This window comes from Salvelinus namaycush, chromosome 4 (genome assembly GCF_016432855.1).
Source record: "Salvelinus namaycush isolate Seneca chromosome 4, SaNama_1.0, whole genome shotgun sequence".
NCBI lineage: Eukaryota > Metazoa > Chordata > Actinopteri > Salmoniformes > Salmonidae > Salvelinus > Salvelinus namaycush.
The window spans coordinates 88558-106687 of record NC_052310.1 but is presented as its reverse complement, the minus strand read 5'-3'; the positions used below and the strand labels follow the sequence as shown (position 1 = coordinate 106687).

The following is an 18130-nucleotide window of genomic DNA, read 5'->3' as shown; positions in this document are numbered from 1 at the left end:
TATCTTTTCATGTCTACATGAAGTGATCAGGACTTAGTCACCGTAGCCAGATACATGTCTGCCAGTCAGCCAGTATTGAATGTTAACCGCAGTATGTCGGGTCTGTCAGGTTGGTGCTGTAGTGGAGGTGAAGAACCCCGACGGAGTGTACCAGGAAGCTTCCATCAACAAGCTGACTGACTGCACTATATACACTGTTGGTGAGTCAAGTCTGTCACTATATACACTGTTGGTGAGTCAAGTCTGTCACTATATACACTGTTGGTGAGTCAAGTCTGTCACTATATATACTGTTTGGTTCTATCACTATATATACTGTTGGTGAGCACTGTTTGGTTCTATCACTATATATACTGTTGGTGAGCACTGTTTGGTTCTATCACTATATATACTGTTGGTGAGCACTGTTTGGTTCTATCACTATATACTGTTGGTGAGCACTGTTTGGTTCTATCACTATATATACTGTTGGTGAGCACTGTTTGGTTCTATCACTATATATACTGTTGGTGAGCACTGTTTGGTTCTATCACTATATATACTGTTGGTGAGCACTGTTTGGTTCTATCACTATATACACTGTTGGTGAGCACTGGTTGGTTCGATCACTATATACACTGTTGGTGAGCACTGTTTGGTTCGATCACTATATATACTGTTGGTGAGCACTGTTTGGTTCTATCACTATATATACTGTTAGTGAGCACTGTTTGGTTCTATCACTATATATACTGTTGGTGAGCACTGTTTGGTTCTATCACTATATATACTGTTAGTGAGCACTGTTTGGTTCTATCACTATATATACTGTTGGTGAGCACTGTTTGGTTCTATCACTATATATACTGTTAGTGAGCACTGTTTGGTTCTATCACTATATATACTGTTGGTGAGCACTGTTTGGTTCTATCACTATATATACTGTTAGTGAGCACTGTTTGGTTCTATCACTATATATACTGTTGGTGAGCACTGTTTGGTTCTATCACTATATATACTGTTGGTGAGCACTGTTTGGTTCTATCACTATATATACTGTTAGTGAGCACTGTTTGGTTCTATCACTATATATACTGTTGGTGAGCACTGTTTGGTTCTATCACTATATATACTGTTAGTGAGCACTGTTTGGTTCTATCACTATATATACTGTTAGTGAGCACTGTTTGGTTCTATCACTATATATACTGTTGGTGAGCACTGTTTGGTTCTATCACTATATATACTGTTAGTGAGCACTGTTTGGTTCTATCACTATATATACTGTTGGTGAGCACTGTTTGGTTCTATCACTATATATACTGTTGGTGAGCACTGTTTGGTTCTATCACTATATATACTGTTGGTGAGCACTGTTTGGTTCTATCACTATATACTGTTGGTGAGCACTGTTTGGTTCTATCACTATATATACTGTTGGTGAGCACTGTTTGGTTCTATCACTATATATACTGTTGGTGAGCACTGTTTGGTTCTATCACTATATATACTGTTGGTGAGCACTGTTTGGTTCTATCACTATATATACTGTTGGTGAGCACTGTTTGGTTCTATCACTATATATACTGTTGGTGAGCACTGTTTGGTTCTATCACTATATATACTGTTGGTGAGCACTGTTTGGTTCTATCACTATATATACTGTTAGTGAGCACTGTTTGGTTCTATCACTATATATACTGTTAGTGAGCACTGTTTGGTTCTATCACTATATATACTGTTGGTGAGCACTGTTTGGTTCTATCACTATATATACTGTTGGTGAGCACTGTTTGGTTCTATCACTATATATACTGTTGGTGAGCACTGTTTGGTTCTATCACTATATATACTGTTAGTGAGCACTGTTTGGTTCTATCACTATATATACTGTTGGTGAGCACTGTTTGGTTCTATCACTATATACACTGTTTGGTTCTATCACTATATATACTGTTTGGTTCTATCACTATATATACTGTTGGTGAGCACTGTTTGGTTCTATCACTATATATACTGTTAGTGAGCACTGTTTGGTTCTATCACTATATATACTGTTGGTGAGCACTGTTTGGTTCTATCACTATATATACTGTTTGGTTCTATCACTATATACTGTTGGTGAGCACTGTTTGGTTCTATCACTATATATACTGTTGGTGAGCACTGTTTGGTTCTATCACTATATATACTGTTGGTGAGCACTGTTTGGTTCTATCACTATATATACTGTTTGGTTCTATCACTATATATACTGTTGGTGAGCACTGTTTGGTTCTATCACTATATATACTGTTTGGTTCTATCACTATATATACTGTTGGTGAGCACTGTTTGGTTCTATCACTATATATACTGTTGGTGAGCACTGTTTGGTTCTATCACTATATATACTGTTAGTGAGCACTGTTTGGTTCTATCACTATATATACTGTTGGTGAGCACTGTTTGGTTCTATCACTATATACACTGTTTGGTTCTATCACTATATATACTGTTTGGTTCTATCACTATATATACTGTTGGTGAGCACTGTTTGGTTCTATCACTATATATACTGTTAGTGAGCACTGTTTGGTTCTATCACTATATATACTGTTGGTGAGCACTGTTTGGTTCTATCACTATATATACTGTTTGGTTCTATCACTATATACTGTTGGTGAGCACTGTTTGGTTCTATCACTATATATACTGTTGGTGAGCACTGTTTGGTTCTATCACTATATATACTGTTGGTGAGCACTGTTTGGTTCTATCACTATATATACTGTTTGGTTCTATCACTATATATACTGTTGGTGAGCACTGTTTGGTTCTATCACTATATATACTGTTTGGTTCTATCACTATATATACTGTTGGTGAGCACTGTTTGGTTCTATCACTATATACTGTTGGTGAGCACTGTTTGGTTCTATCACTATATATACTGTTAGTGCGCACTGTTTGGTTCTATCACTATATATACTGTTGGTGAGCACTGTTTGGTTCTATCACTATATATACTGTTGGTGAGCACTGTTTGGTTCTATCACTATATATACTGTTTGGTTCTATCACTATATATACTGTTAGTGCGCACTGTTTGGTTCTATCACTATATATACTGTTGGTGAGCACTGTTTGGTTCTATCACTATATATACTGTTGGTGAGCACTGTTTGGTTCTATCACTATATATACTGTTGGTGAGCACTGTTTGGTTCTATCACTATATACTGTTGGTGAGCACTGTTTGGTTCTATCACTATATACACTGTTTGGTTCTATCACTATATATACTGTTTGGTTCGATCACTATATATACTGTTAGTGAGCACTGGTTGGTTCTATCACTATATTTACTGTTGGTGAGCACTGTTTGGTTCTATCACTATATATACTGTTGGTGAGCACTGTTTGGTTCTATCACTATATATACTATTGGTGAGCACTGTTTGGTTCTATCACTATATATACTGTTTGGTTCTATCACTATATATACTGTTGGTGAGCACTGTCTGGTTCTATCACTATATATACTGTTTGGTGCTATCACTATATATACTGTTTGGTTCTATCACTATATATACTGTTGGTGAGCACTTTGGTTCTATCACTATATATACTGTTAGTGAGCACTGTTTGGTTCTATCACTATATATACTGTTGGTGAGCACTGTCTGGTTCTATCACTATATATACTGTCTGGTTCTATCACTATGTATACTGTTGGTGAGCACTGTCTGGTTCTATCACTATATATACTGTTGGTGAGCACTGTTTGGTTCTATCACTATATACTGTTGGTGGGCACTGTTTGGTTCTATCACTATATATACTATTGGTGAGCACTGTTTGGTTCTATCACTATATATACTGTTTGGTTCTATCACTATATACACTGTTTGGTTCTATCACTATATATACTGTTGGTGAGCACTGTTTGGTTCTATCACTATATACTGTTGGTGAGCACTTTGGTTCTATCACTATATATACTGTTGGTGAGCACTGTTTTGTTCTATCACTATATATACTGTTGGTGAGCACTGTCTGGTTCTATCACTATATATACTGTTGGTGAGCACTGTTTGGTTCTATCACTATATACTGTTGGTGAGCACTGTTTGGTTCTATCACTATATATACTATTGGTGAGCACTGTTTGGTTCTATCACTATATATACTGTTTGGTTCTATCACTATATACACTCTTTGGTTCTATCACTATATATACTGTTGGTGAGCACTGTTTGGTTCTATCACTATATATACTGTTGGTGAGCACTGGTTGGTTCTATCACTATATATAGTTTGGTTATATCACTATATACACTGTTGGTGAGCACTGTTTGGTTCTATCACTATATATACTGTTGGTGAGCACTGTTTGGTTCTATCACTATATACACTGTTGGTGAGCACTGTCTGGTTCTATCACTATATATACTGTTGGTGAGCACTGTTTGGTTCTGTCTATCACTATATATACTATTGGTGAGCACTGTTTGGTTCTATCACTATATATACTGTTGGTGAGCACTGTTTGGTTCTATCACTATATATACTGTTAGTGAGCACTGTTTGGTTCTATCACTATATATACTATTGGTGAGCACTGTTTGGTTCTATCACTATATATACTGTTGGTGAGCACTGTTTGGTTCTATCACTATATATACTGTTAGTGAGCACTGTTTGGTTCTATCACTATATATACTGTTGGTGAGCACTGTTTGGTTCTATCACTATATATACTGTTGGTGAGCACTGTCTGGTTCTATCACTATATACTGTTAGTGAGCACTGTTTGGTTCTATCACTATATATACTGTTGGTGAGCACTGTTTGGTTCTATCACTATATATACTGTTGGGTTCTATCACTATATATACTGTTTGGTTCTATCACTATATATACTGTTGGTGAGCACTGTTTGGTTCTATCACTATATACACTGTTTGGTTCTATCACTATATATACTGTTAGGTTCTATCACTATATATACTGTTGGTGAGCACTGTTTGGTTCTATCACTATATATACTGTTTGGTTCTATCACTATATACACTGTTTGGTTCTATCACTATATATACTGTTTGGTTCTATCACTATATACACTGTTTGGTTCTATCACTATATACACTGTTTGGTTCTATCACTATATACACTGTTTGGTTCTATCACTATATACACTGTTTGGTTCTATCACTATATATACTGTTTGGTTCTATCACTATATATACTGTTGGTGAGCACTGTTTGGTTCTATCACTATATATACTGTTTGGTTCTATCACTATATACACTGTTTGGTTCTATCACTATATATACTGTTTGGTTCTATCACTATATACACTGTTTGGTTCTATCACTATATACACTGTTTGGTTCTATCACTATATATACTGTTTGGTTCTATCACTATATATACTGTTGGTGAGCACTGTTTGGTTCTATCACTATATACACTGTTGATGAGCACTGGTTGGTTCTATCACTATATATACTGTTGGTGAGCACTGTCTGGTTCTATCACTATTTATACTGTTAGTGAGGACTGTTTGGTTCTATCACTATATATACTGTTGGTGAGCACTGTTTGGTTCTATCACTATATATACTGTTGGTGAGCACTGTTTGGTTCTATCACTATATATACTGTTTGGTTCTATCACTATATATACGGTTGGTGAGCACTGTCTGGTTCTAACACTATATATACTGTTGGTGAGCACTGTCTGGTTCTATCACTATATATACTGTTAGTGAGCACTGTTTGGTTCTATCACTATATATACGGTTGGTGAGCACTGTCTGGTTCTAACACTATATATACTGTTGGTGAGCACTGTCTGGTTCTATCACTATATATACTGTTAGTGAGCACTGTTTGGTTCTATCACTATATATACGGTTGGTGAGCACTGTCTGGTTCTAACACTATATATACTGTTGGTGAGCACTGTCTGGTTCTATCACTATATATACTGTTGGTGAGCACTGTTTGGTTCTATCACTATATATACTGTTAGTGAGCACTGTTTGGTTCTATCACTATATATACTGTTAGTGAGCACTGTTTGGTTCTATCACTATATATACTGTTGGTGAGCACTGTCTGGTTCTATCACTATATATACTGTTGGTGAGCACTGTTTTGTTCTATCACTATATATACTGTTGGTGAGCACTGTCTGGTTCTATCACTATATATACTGTTAGTGAGCACTGTTTGGTTCTATCACTATATACTGTTGGTGAGCACTGTTTGGTTCTATCACTATATATACTATTGGTGAGCACTGTTTGGTTCTATCACTATATATACTGTTTGGTTCTATCACTATATACACTGTTTGGTTCTATCACTATATATACTGTTGGTGAGCACTGTTTGGTTCTATCACTATATATACTGTTTGGTTCTATCACTATATATACTGTTGGTGAGCACTTTGGTTCTATCACTATATACACTGTTTGGTTCTATCACTATATATACTGTTTGGTTCTATCACTATATATACTATTGGTGAGCACTGTTTGGTTCTATCACTATATACACTGTTTGGTTCTATCACTATATATACTGTTGGTGAGCACTTTGGTTCTATCACTATATATACTGTTGGTGAGCACTGTTTGGTTCTATCACTATATATACTATTGGTGAGCACTGTTTGGTTCTATCACTATATATACTGTTTGGTTCTATCACTATATACACTGTTTGGTTCTATCACTATATATACTGTTGGTGAGCACTGTTTGGTTCTATCACTATATATACTGTTGGTGAGCACTTTGGTTCTATCACTATATATACTGTTGGTGAGCGCTGTCTGGTTCTATCACTATATATACTGTTGGTGAGCACTGTTTGGTTCTATCACTATATACTGTTGGTGAGCACTGTTTGGTTCTATCACTATATATACTGTTGGTGAGCACTGTTTGGTTCTATCACTATATATACTGTTTGGTTCTATCACTATATACACTGTTTGGTTCTATCACTATATATACTGTTGGTGAGCACTTTGGTTCTATCACTATATATACTGTTGGTGAGCACTGTTTGGTTCTATCACTATATATACTGTTGGTGAGCACTGGTTGGTTCTATCACTATATATACTGTTAGTGAGCACTGTTTGGTTCTATCACTATATACTGTTGGTGAGCACTGTTTGGTTCTATCACTATATATACTGTTAGTGAGCACTGTTTGGTTCTATCACTATATATACTGTTGGTGAGCACTGTTTGGTTCTATCACTATATACACTGTTGGTGAGCACTGTTTGGTTCTATCACTATATATACTGTTGGTGAGCACTGGTTGGTTCTATCACTATATATACTGTTGGTGAGCACTGTTTGGTTCTATCACTATATATACTGTTAGTGAGCACTGTTTGGTTCTATCACTATATATACTGTTAGTGAGCACTGTTTGGTTCTATCACTATATATACTGTTGGTGAGCACTGTTTGGTTCTATCACTATATATACTGTTGGTGAGCACTGTTTGGTTCTATCACTATAAATACTGTTAGTGAGCACTGTTTGGTTCTATCACTATATATACTGTTGGTGAGCACTGTTTGGTTCTATCACTATATATACTATTGGTGAGCACTGTTTGGTTCTATCACTATATACACTGTTTGGTTCTATCACTATATATACTGTTAGTGAGCACTGTTTGGTTCTATCACTATATATACTGTTGGTGAGCACTGTTTGGTTCTATCACTATATACACTGTTTGGTTCTATCACTATATATACTGTTTGGTTCTATCACTATATATACTGTTTGGTTCTATCACTATATATACTATTGGTGAGCACTGTTTGGTTCTATCACTATATATACTGTTGGTGAGCACTGTTTGGTTCTATCACTATATATACTGTTGGTGAGCACTGTTTGGTTCTATCACTATATATACTGTTGGTGAGCACTGTTTGGTTCTATCACTATATATACTGTTTGGTTCTATCACTATATATACTGTTGGTGAGCACTGTCTGGTTCTATCACTATATATACTGTTGGTGAGCACTGTTTGGTTCTATCACTATATATACTGTTGGTGAGCACTGTTTGGTTCTATCACTATATATACTGTTGGTGAGCACTGTTTGGTTCTATCACTATATACTGTTGGTGAGCACTGTTTGGTTCTATCACTATATATACTGTTGGTGAGCACTGTTTGGTTCTATCACTATATATACATTTGGTGAGCACTGGTTGGTTCTATCACTATATACTGTTGGTGAGCACTGTTTGGTTCTATCACTATATATACTGTTGGTGAGCACTGTTTGGTTCTATCACTATATATACTATTGGTGAGCACTGTTTGGTTCTATCACTATATATACTGTTGGTGAGCACTGTTTGGTTCTATCACTATATATACTGTTAGTGAGCACTGTTTGGTTCTATCACTATATATACTGTTGGTGAGCACTGTTTGGTTCTATCACTATATATACTGTTGGTGAGCACTGTTTGGTTCTATCACTATATATACTGTTAGTGAGCACTGTCTGGTTCTATCACTATATACACTGTTTGGTTCTATCACTATATATACTGTTTGGTTCTATCACTATATATACTGTTGGTGAGCACTGTTTGGTTCTATCACTATATACACTGTTTGGTTCTATCACTATATATACTGTTTGGTTCTATCACTATATATACTGTTGGTGAGCACTGTTTGGTTCTATCACTATATATACTGTTTGGTTCTATCACTATATACTGTTGGTGAGCACTGTTTGGTTCTGTCTATCACTATATATACTGTTGGTGAGCACTGTTTGGTTCTATCACTATATATACTGTTTGGTTCTATCACTATATACTGTTGGTGAGCACTGTTTGGTTCTATCACTATATATACTGTTGGTGAGCACTGTTTGGTTCTATCACTATATACTGTTGGTGAGCACTGTCTGGTTCTATCACTATATATACTATTGGTGAGCACTGGTTGGTTCTGTGTATCACTATATACACAGAGAGGGTCTCTGAGTCTGTGCACACACACACCGACACAACATATAAATACAGTGCATTCGATAAGTATTCAGACCCCTTGACTTTTTCCACATTTTGTTACATTACAGCCTTATTCTAAAATTTATTAAATAAATAAAAAATCCTCATCAATCTACATACCTCATAATGACAAAGCGAAAACAGGTATTTACAATTTGTTGCTAAATAAATAAATGTATTTACATAAGTATGCATACCCTTCTATTATGAGAATTGAAATTGAGCTCAGGTGCATCCTGTTTCCATTGATCATCCTTGAGATGTTTCTACAACTTGATTGTGAGTCCACCTGTGTTAAATTCAATTGATTTAAAATCACATCTAATTGGTCACATACACATATTTAGCAGTTGTTACTGCGGGTGTGCTCCCTGTTCACCCACGACTGCGTGGCCACGCACGCCTCCAACTCAATAATTAAGTTTGCAGACGACACTACAGTGGTTGGCTTGATAACCAACAACGACGACACGGCCAACAGGGAGGAGGTGAGGGCCCTCGGAGTGTGGTGCCAGGAAAATAACCTCTCACTCAACGTCAACAAAACAAAGGAGATGATTGTGGACTTCAGGAAACAGTAGAGGGAGCACGCCCCTATCCACATCGACGGGACAGTAGTGGAGAAGGTGGAAAGCTTTAAGTTCCTCGGCGTACACATCACTGACAATCTGAAATGGTCCACCCACACAGACAGCGTGGTGAAGAAGAAGCAACAGTGTCTCTTCAACCTGAAGAAATTTGGCTTGTCACCTAAAACCCTCACAAACCTTTACAGATGCACAATTGAGAGCATCCTGTCAGGCTTTATCACCGCATGGTATGGCAACTGCTCCACCCGCAACCGCAGGACTCTAAAGAGGGTGGTGCGGTCTGCCCAATGCATCACCAGGGGCACACTGCCTGCCCTACAGCACCCGATGTCACAGGAAGGCCAAAAATATCATCAAGGACATCAACCACCCGAGCCACTGCCTGTTCACCCCGTTATCATCCAGAAGGCGAGGTCAGTACAGGGGCATCAAAGCTGGGACCGAGAGACTGAAAAACAGCTTTTATCTCAAGGCCATCAGACTGTTAAATAGCCATCACTGGCTGCCTAACACCCGGTTACTCAACCCTGCACCTTAGAGGCTGCTGCCCAATATAGAGTTCAGGAAGTATTCAGACCCCTCGACTTTTTCCGCATTTTGATATGTTTCAGTCTGATTCTAAAATGGATTACATATTTTTTCCCCCCTCAATCATCAATCTACATACAATACTCCATAATGACAAAGCGAAAACAGGTTTTTAGAAATTTTTGCATAATTACATAAGTATGCAGACCTTTTGCTATGAGACTCGAAATTGAGCTCAGGTGCATCCTGTTTCCATTGATCATCCCTGAGATGTTTCTACAACTTGGAGTCCACCTGTGGTAAATTCAATTGATTGGACATGATTTGGAAAGGCACATGCCTGTCTATATAAGGTCCCACAGTTGACAGTGTATGTCAGAGCAAAAACCAAGCCATGAGGTCAAAGGACTTGTCCGTAGAGCTCCAGGACAGTATTGTGTTGAGGCACAGATCTGGGGAAGGGTACCAAAACATGTCTGCAGCATTGAATGTCCCCAAGAACACAGTGGCCTCCATCATTCTTAAAAATGTAAGAACTTTGGAACCACCAATACTCTTCCTAGAGCTGGCCGTCCGGCCAAGAATCAGATGGTCACTCTGACAGAGCTCCAGGGTTCCTTCAGTCCAGAAGGACAACTGTTTTTGCAGCACTCCACCAATCAGACTTTTATGGTAGTGGACAGACGGAAGCCACTTCTTAGTAAAATGCACGATAGCCCGCTTGGAGTTTGCAAAAAGGCACCTAAAGGACTCAGACCACGAGAAACTAGATTCTCTGGTCTGATGAAACCAAGATTGAACTTCCAAGCATCACGTCTGGAGGAAACCTGGCATAACCCCTACGGTCAAGCATGGTGGTGGCAGCATCATGCTGTGGGGATGTTTTTCAGCGGCAGGAACTGGGAGACTAGTCAGGATCGAGGGAAAGATGAACGGAGCAAATTACAGAGATCCTTGATGAAAACCTGCTCCAAAGCGCTCAAGACCTCAGACTGAGAGAATGCCAAGAGTGTGCAAAGCTGTCATCAAGGCAAAGGGTGGCTACTAAATATAAATATAAAATATATTTTGATTTGTTTAACACTTTTTTTTGGTTACTACATGATTCCATAAGTTATTTCATAGTTTTTATGTCTTCACTATATTTCTACGTTGTAGAAAATAGTAAAATGAAAAGAAAAAAAATAGTAAAATGAAAAGAAAAACCCTGGAATGAGTAGGTGTGTCTGAACTTTTGACTGGTACTGTTTATTATTCGTAGCTGTCTATTTAACTCCACAAACCGATGCTGGCACTAAGACCACACTCATCGAGATGTACAAGGCCATAAATAAACAAGAAAATGTGGTGCTCCAAGTCGCCGGGCACTTTAATGCAGGCAAACTTAAATCAGTTTTACCTAATTTCTACCAGCATGTCACATGTGCAACCAGAGGGGGAAAAAACTCTAGACCACCTTTACTCCACACACAGAGACGCGTACAAAGGTCTCCCTCACCCTCCCTTTGGCAAATCTGATCATAATGCTATCTTCCTGATTCCTGCTTACAAGCAAAAACTAAAGCAAAAAGGGTGACGCGAATGCAACACGACAGGACTGTTTTGCAATAAAAAAGTGGTCAGAAGCAGATGCTAAGCTACAGGACTGTTTTGCTAGCACAGACTGGAAAATGTTCCGGGATTCATCCAATGGCATTGGGGAGTTTACCACATCAGTCACTGGCTTCATCAATAAGTGCATCGACGACAACTGTGTGATCATGCACTCCGTAGCCGATGTGAGTAAGACCTTTAAACGGGTCAGCATTTACAAGGCCGCAGGGCCAGACGGATTACCAGGATGTGTACTCGGTGTGCACTCACCAACTGGCAAGTGTCTTCACTGACATTTTCTACCTCTCCCGGACCGAGTCTGTGATAACTACATTTCAAGCAGACCACCATAGTCCCAAGAAAGTGAAGGTAACCTGCCTAAATGATTACCGCCCCGTAGCACTCACGTCGGTAGCCATGAAGTGCTATGAAAGACTGGTCATGACCTAAATCAACACCATCATCCCGGAAACCCTAGACTCCAAATCGCATACCGCCAACAGATCCACAGATGATGCAATCTCAATCGCACCTGGGCCGCCTCCAGGTGGTAAGGGTAGGCAACAACACATCTGCCACGCTGATACTCAACACTGGGGCCCCTCAGGGGTGTGTGCTTAGTCCCCTCCTGTACTCCCTGTTCACCCACGACTGCGTGGCCAAGCACGACTCCAACACCATCATTAAGTTTGCTGACGACACAACAGTGGTAGGCCTGATCACCGACAACGATGAGACCGCCTATAGGGAGGAGGTCAGAGACCTGACAACGATGAGACAGCCTATAGGGAGGAGGTCAGAGACCTGACAACGAGGAGACAACCTATAGGGAGGAGGTCAGAGACCTGGCAGTGTGGTGCAAGGACAACAACCGCTTCCTTAATGTGATCAAGACAAAGGAGCTGATCGTGGACTACTACTATATATTCTATTTTACTGTATTTTAGTCAATGCCACTCCGATATTGCTCATCCTAATACTTACAGTGGGGCAAAAAAGTATTTAGTCAGCCACCAATTGTGCAAGTTCTCCCACTTAAAAAGATGAGAGAGGCCTGTAATTTTCATCATAGGTACACTTCAACTATGACAGACAAAATGAGGAAAAAAAATCCAGAAAATCACATTGTAGGATTTTTAATGAATTTATTTGCAAATTATGGTGGAAAATAAGTATTTGGTCACCTACAAACGAGCAAGATTTCTGGCTCTCACAGACCTGTAACTTCTTCTTTAAGAGGCTCCTCTGTCCTCCACTCGTTACCTGTATTAATGGCACCTGTTTGAACTTGTTATCAGTATAAAAGACACCTGTCCACAACCTCAAACAGTCACACTCCAAACTCCACTATGGCCAAGACCAAAGAGCTGTCAAAGGACACCAGAAACAAAATTGTAGACCTGCACCAGGCTGGGAAGACTGAATCTGCAATAGGTAAGCAGCTTGGTTTGAAGAAATCAACTGTGGGAGCAATTATTAGGAAATGGAAGACATACAAGACCACTGTTAATCTCCTCAATCTGGGGCTCCACGCAAAATCTCACCCCGTGGGGTCAAAATGATCACAAGAACGGTGAGCAAAAATCCCATAACCACACAGGGGGACCTAGTGAATGACCTGCAGAGAGCTGGGACCAAAGTAACAAAGCCTACCATCAGTAACACATTACGCCGCCAGGGACTCAAATCCTGCAGTGCCAGACGTGTCCCCCTGCTTAAGCCAGTACATGTCCAGGCCCGTCTGAAGTTTGCTAGAGAGCATTTGGATGATCCAGAAGAAGATTGGGAGAATGTCATATGGTCAGATGAAACCAAAATTGAACTTTTTGGTAAAAACTCAACTCGTCGTGTTTGGAGGACAAAGAATGCTGAGTTTCTTCCAAAGAACACCATACCTACTGTGAAGCATGGGGGTGGAAACATCATGCTTTGGGGCTGTTTTTCTGCAAAGGGACCAGGACGACTGATCCGTGTAAAGGAAAGAATGAATGGGGCCATGTATCGTGAGATTTTGAGTGAAAATAAGCATTTCAAGGTCCTGGAGTGGCCTAGCCAGTCTCCAGATCTCAACCCCATAGAAAAATCTTTGGAGGGAGTTGAAAGTCCGTGTCGCCCAGCAACAGCCCCAAAACATCACTGCTCTAGAGGAGATCTGCATGGAGGAATGGGCCAAAATACCAGCAACAGTGTGTGAAAACCTTGTGAAGACTTACAGAAAACGTTTGACCTCTGTCATTGCCAACAAAGGGTATATAACAAAGTATTGAGATAAACTTTTGTTATTGACCAAATACTTATTTTCCACCATAATTTGCAAATAAATTCATAAAAAATCCTACAATCTGGATTTCTGGATTTCTTTTCTCATTTTGTCTGTCATAGTTGAAGTGTACCTATGATGAAAATTACAGGCCTCTCTCATCTTTTTAAGTGGGAGAACTTGCACAATTGGTGGCTGACTAAATACTTTTTTGCCCCACTGTATATATTTTTTTATTCTATTCTTTTACTTTTAGATTTGTATATATTGTTGTGAATTGTTAGATACTACTACACTGAGCTAGGAACACAAGCATTTCACTACACAAATCAAATCAAATGTTATTGGTCACACACACATGGTTAGCAGATGTTAATGCGAGTGTAGTGAAATGCTTGTGCTTCTAGTTCCGACAGTGCAGTAATATCTAACAAATTCACAACAACTACCTAATACACACAAGTGTAAAGGGATGAATATGTACATATAAATATATGGATGAGCGATGGCCGAACGGCATAGGCAAGATGCAGTAGATGGTATAGAGTACAGTATATACATATGAGATGAGTAATGTAGGGTATGTAAACATTATATAACGTGGCATTGTTTAAAGTGGCTAGTGATACATTTATTACATCCAATTTGTTATTATTCAAATGGTTAGAGATGAGTCAGTATGTTGGCAGCAGCCACTATATGTTAGTGATGGCTGTTTAACAGTCTGATGGCCTTGAGAGAAGCTGTTTTTCAGTCTCGGTCCCTGCTTTGATGCACCTGTACTGACCTCGCCTTCTGGATGATAGCGGGGTGAACAGGCAGTGGCTCGGGTGGTTGTTGTCCTTGATGATCTTTATGGCCTTCCTGTGACATTTGGTGGTGTAGGTGTCCTGGAGGGCAGGTAGTTTGCCCCCGGTGATGCGTTGTGCAGACCTCACTACCCTCTGGAGAACCTTACGGTTGTGGGTGGAGCAGTTGCCGTACCAGGCGGTGATAAAACCCGACAGGAAGCTCTCGATTGTGCATCTGTAAAAGTTTGGGAGGGTTTTAGGAGCCAAGCCAAATTTCTTCAGCCTCCTGAGGTTGAAGAGGCGCTGCTGCGCCTTCTTCACAACGCTGTCTGTGTGGTTGGACCAATTCAGTTTGTCTGTGATGTGTACGCCGAGGAACTTAAAGCTTTCCACCTTCTCCACTACTGTCCCGTCGATGTGGATAGGGGGGTGCTCCCTCTGCTGTTTACTGAAGTCCACAATCATCTGCTTTGTTTTGTTGACATTGAGTGTGATGTTATTTTCCTGACACCACACTCCGAGGGCCCTCACCTCCTCCCTGTAGGCCGTCTCGTCGTTGTTGGTAATCAAGCCTACCACTGTAGTGTCGTCTGCAAACTTGATGATTGAGTTGGAGGCGTGCGTGGCCACGCAGTCGTGGGTGAACAGGGAGTACAGGAGAGGGCTGAGTAAGCACCCTTGTGGAGCCCCAGTGTTGAGGACCAGCAATATATGTCACATCTGTCAGGTGGATGGATTATCTTGTCAAAGGAGAAATGGTCACTATTTGTGCTGCAAAACAATTAGACATAAATAAGCTTTTTTGTGTATATGCAATATTTAGAGGGTATTTTATTTCTGCTCATGAGCAATACTTTACATGTTACGTTTTATATTTTTGTAGCTAACCGGACTGTCTGCATTTGCCCTCTTTTGATTCATCACATACACTACTGCTACTCTTTATTATTAATCAAATGTATTTATAAGTCCTTTTTACATCAGATGTCACAAAGTGCTGGTACAGAAACTCAGCCTAAAACCTCAAACAGCAAGCAATGCAGATGTAGAAGCACGGTGGCTAGGAAAAACTCCCTAGAAAGGCCAAAACCTAGGAAGAAACCTAGAGAGGAACCAGGCTCTGAGGGGTGGCCAGTCCTCTTCTGGCTGTGCCGGGTGGAGATTATAACAGGCTATTAAGTCCAGATTGTTCTTCAAGATGTTCAAACATTCATAGATGACCAGCAGGTTCATCATAATAATAATCACAGTGGTTGTAGAGGGTGCAACAGGTCAGCACCTCAGGAGTAAATGTCAGTTGGCTTTTCATAGCCGATCATTCAGAGGCCGAGACAGCAGGTGCGGTAGAGAGAGAGAGAGCGGGAGAGTCGAAACCACAGGTCCGAGACAAGGAAGCACGTCCGGTGAACAGGTCAGGGTTCCATAGCCGCAGGCGGAACAGTTGAAACTGGAGCAGCAGCACGACCAGGTTGATTGGGAACAGCCTGGAGTCATCAGGCCAGGTAGTCCTAAGGCATGGTCCCAGGGCTCAGGTCCTCCGGGAGGGCGAGGGAGCGTACTTAAATTCACACAGGACTCCAGATAAGACAGGAGTCCACCTGGTCGTGCTGCTTGCTCCAGTTTCAACTGTTTTGCCTGCGGCGATGGAACCCGGATATGGTCACTAATGTAACCAGGAGGAGAGGCGTCATTTAACACAGTATCAACCTTCAGCCATGTTTCAGTCAGGCCAATCACATCAAGATTATGATCAGTGATTAGTTCATTGACTATAACAGCCTTGAAACTGAGGGATTTAACATTAAGTAGTCTCCTATTCTGAGATGTGAGATCTCACGATCTCTTTCAACAATGGCAGGAATGGAGGAGGTCTTTATCCTAGTGAGATTGCTAAGGCGAACACCGCCATGTTTAGTTTTGTCCAACCTAGGTCAAAGGCACAGACACAGTCTCAATGGGGATGGCTGAGCTGACTACACTGACTATGCTAGTGGCAGACTCCACTAAGCTGGCAGGCTGGCTAACAGCCTGCTGCCTGGCCTGCACCCTATTTAATTTTGGAGCTAAGGGAGTTAGAGCCCTGTCTATGTTGGTAGATAAGATGAGAGCACCCCTCCAGCTAGGATGGAGTCACTCCTCAGCAGGTCAGGCTTGGTCCTGTTTGTGGGTGAGTCACAGAAAGAGGGCCAATTATCTACAAATTCTATCTTTTGGGAGGGGCAGAAAACAGTTTTCAACCATCGATTGAGTTGTGAGACTCTGCTGTAGAGCTCATCACTCCCCCTAACTGGGAGGGGCCAGAGACTCTGCTGTAGAGCTCATCACTCCCCCTAACTGGGAGGGGCCAGAGACTCTGCTGTAGAGCTCATCACTCCCCCTAACTGGGAGGGGCCAGAGACTCTGCTGTAGAGCTCATCACTCCCCCTAACTGGGAGGGGCCAGAGACTCTGCTGTAGAGCTCATCACTCCCCCTAACTGGGAGGGGCCAGAGACTCTGCTGTAGAGCTCATTACTCCCCCTAACTGGGAGGGGCCAGAGACTCTGCTGTAGAGCTCATCACTCCCCCTAACTGGGAGGGGACCAGAGACTCTGCTGTAGAGCTCATCACTCCCCCTAACTGGGAGGGGCCAGAGACTCTGCTGTAGAGCTCGTCACTCCCCCTAACTGGGAGGGGCCAGAGACTCTGCTGTAGAGCTCATCACTCCCCCTAACTGGGAGGGGGCCAGAGACTCTGCTGTAGAGCTCGTCACTCCCCCTAACTGGGAGGGGCCAGAGACTCTGCTGTAGAGCTCATCACTCCCCCTAACTGGGAGGGGACCAGAGACTCTGCTGTAGAGCTCATCACTCCCCCTAACTGGGAGGGGCCAGAGACTCTGCTGTAGAGCTCGTCACTCCCCCTAACTGGGAGGGGCCAGAGACTCTGCTGTAGAGCTCATCACTCCCCCTAACTGGGAGGGGCCAGAGACTCTGCTGTAGAGCTCATTACTCCCCCTAACTGGGAGGGGCCAGAGACTCTGCTGTAGAGCTCATCACTCCCCCTAACTGGGAGGGGCCAGAGACTCTGCTGTAGAGCTCATCACTACCCCTAACTGGGAGGGGGCCAGAGACTCTGCTGTAGAGCTCATCACTCCCCCTAACTGGGAGGGGGCCAGAGACTCTGCTGTAGAGCTCACCACTCCCCCTAACTGGGAGGAGCCAGAGACTCTGCTGTAGAGCTCATCACTCCCCCTAACTGGGAGGGGCCAGAGACTCTGCTGTAGAGCTCATCACTCCCCCTAACTGGGAGGGGCCAGAGACTCTGCTGTAGAGCTCATCA

The 18130-nt window shown here is 41.3% G+C and overlaps 1 protein-coding gene across 1 annotated transcript in view; it reads left to right on the top strand.

Moving 5' to 3' along the window:
• LOC120045305 (AT-rich interactive domain-containing protein 4B-like) overlaps positions 1-18130 on the top strand; it is an 85769-nt gene that overhangs the window by 59810 nt on the left and 7829 nt on the right. The window contains exon 5 of the mRNA XM_038990185.1: positions 110-200. Within this exon, the coding sequence (XP_038846113.1) occupies positions 110-200 (91 nt within the window). The remainder of the gene's footprint in view (positions 1-109; positions 201-18130) is intronic.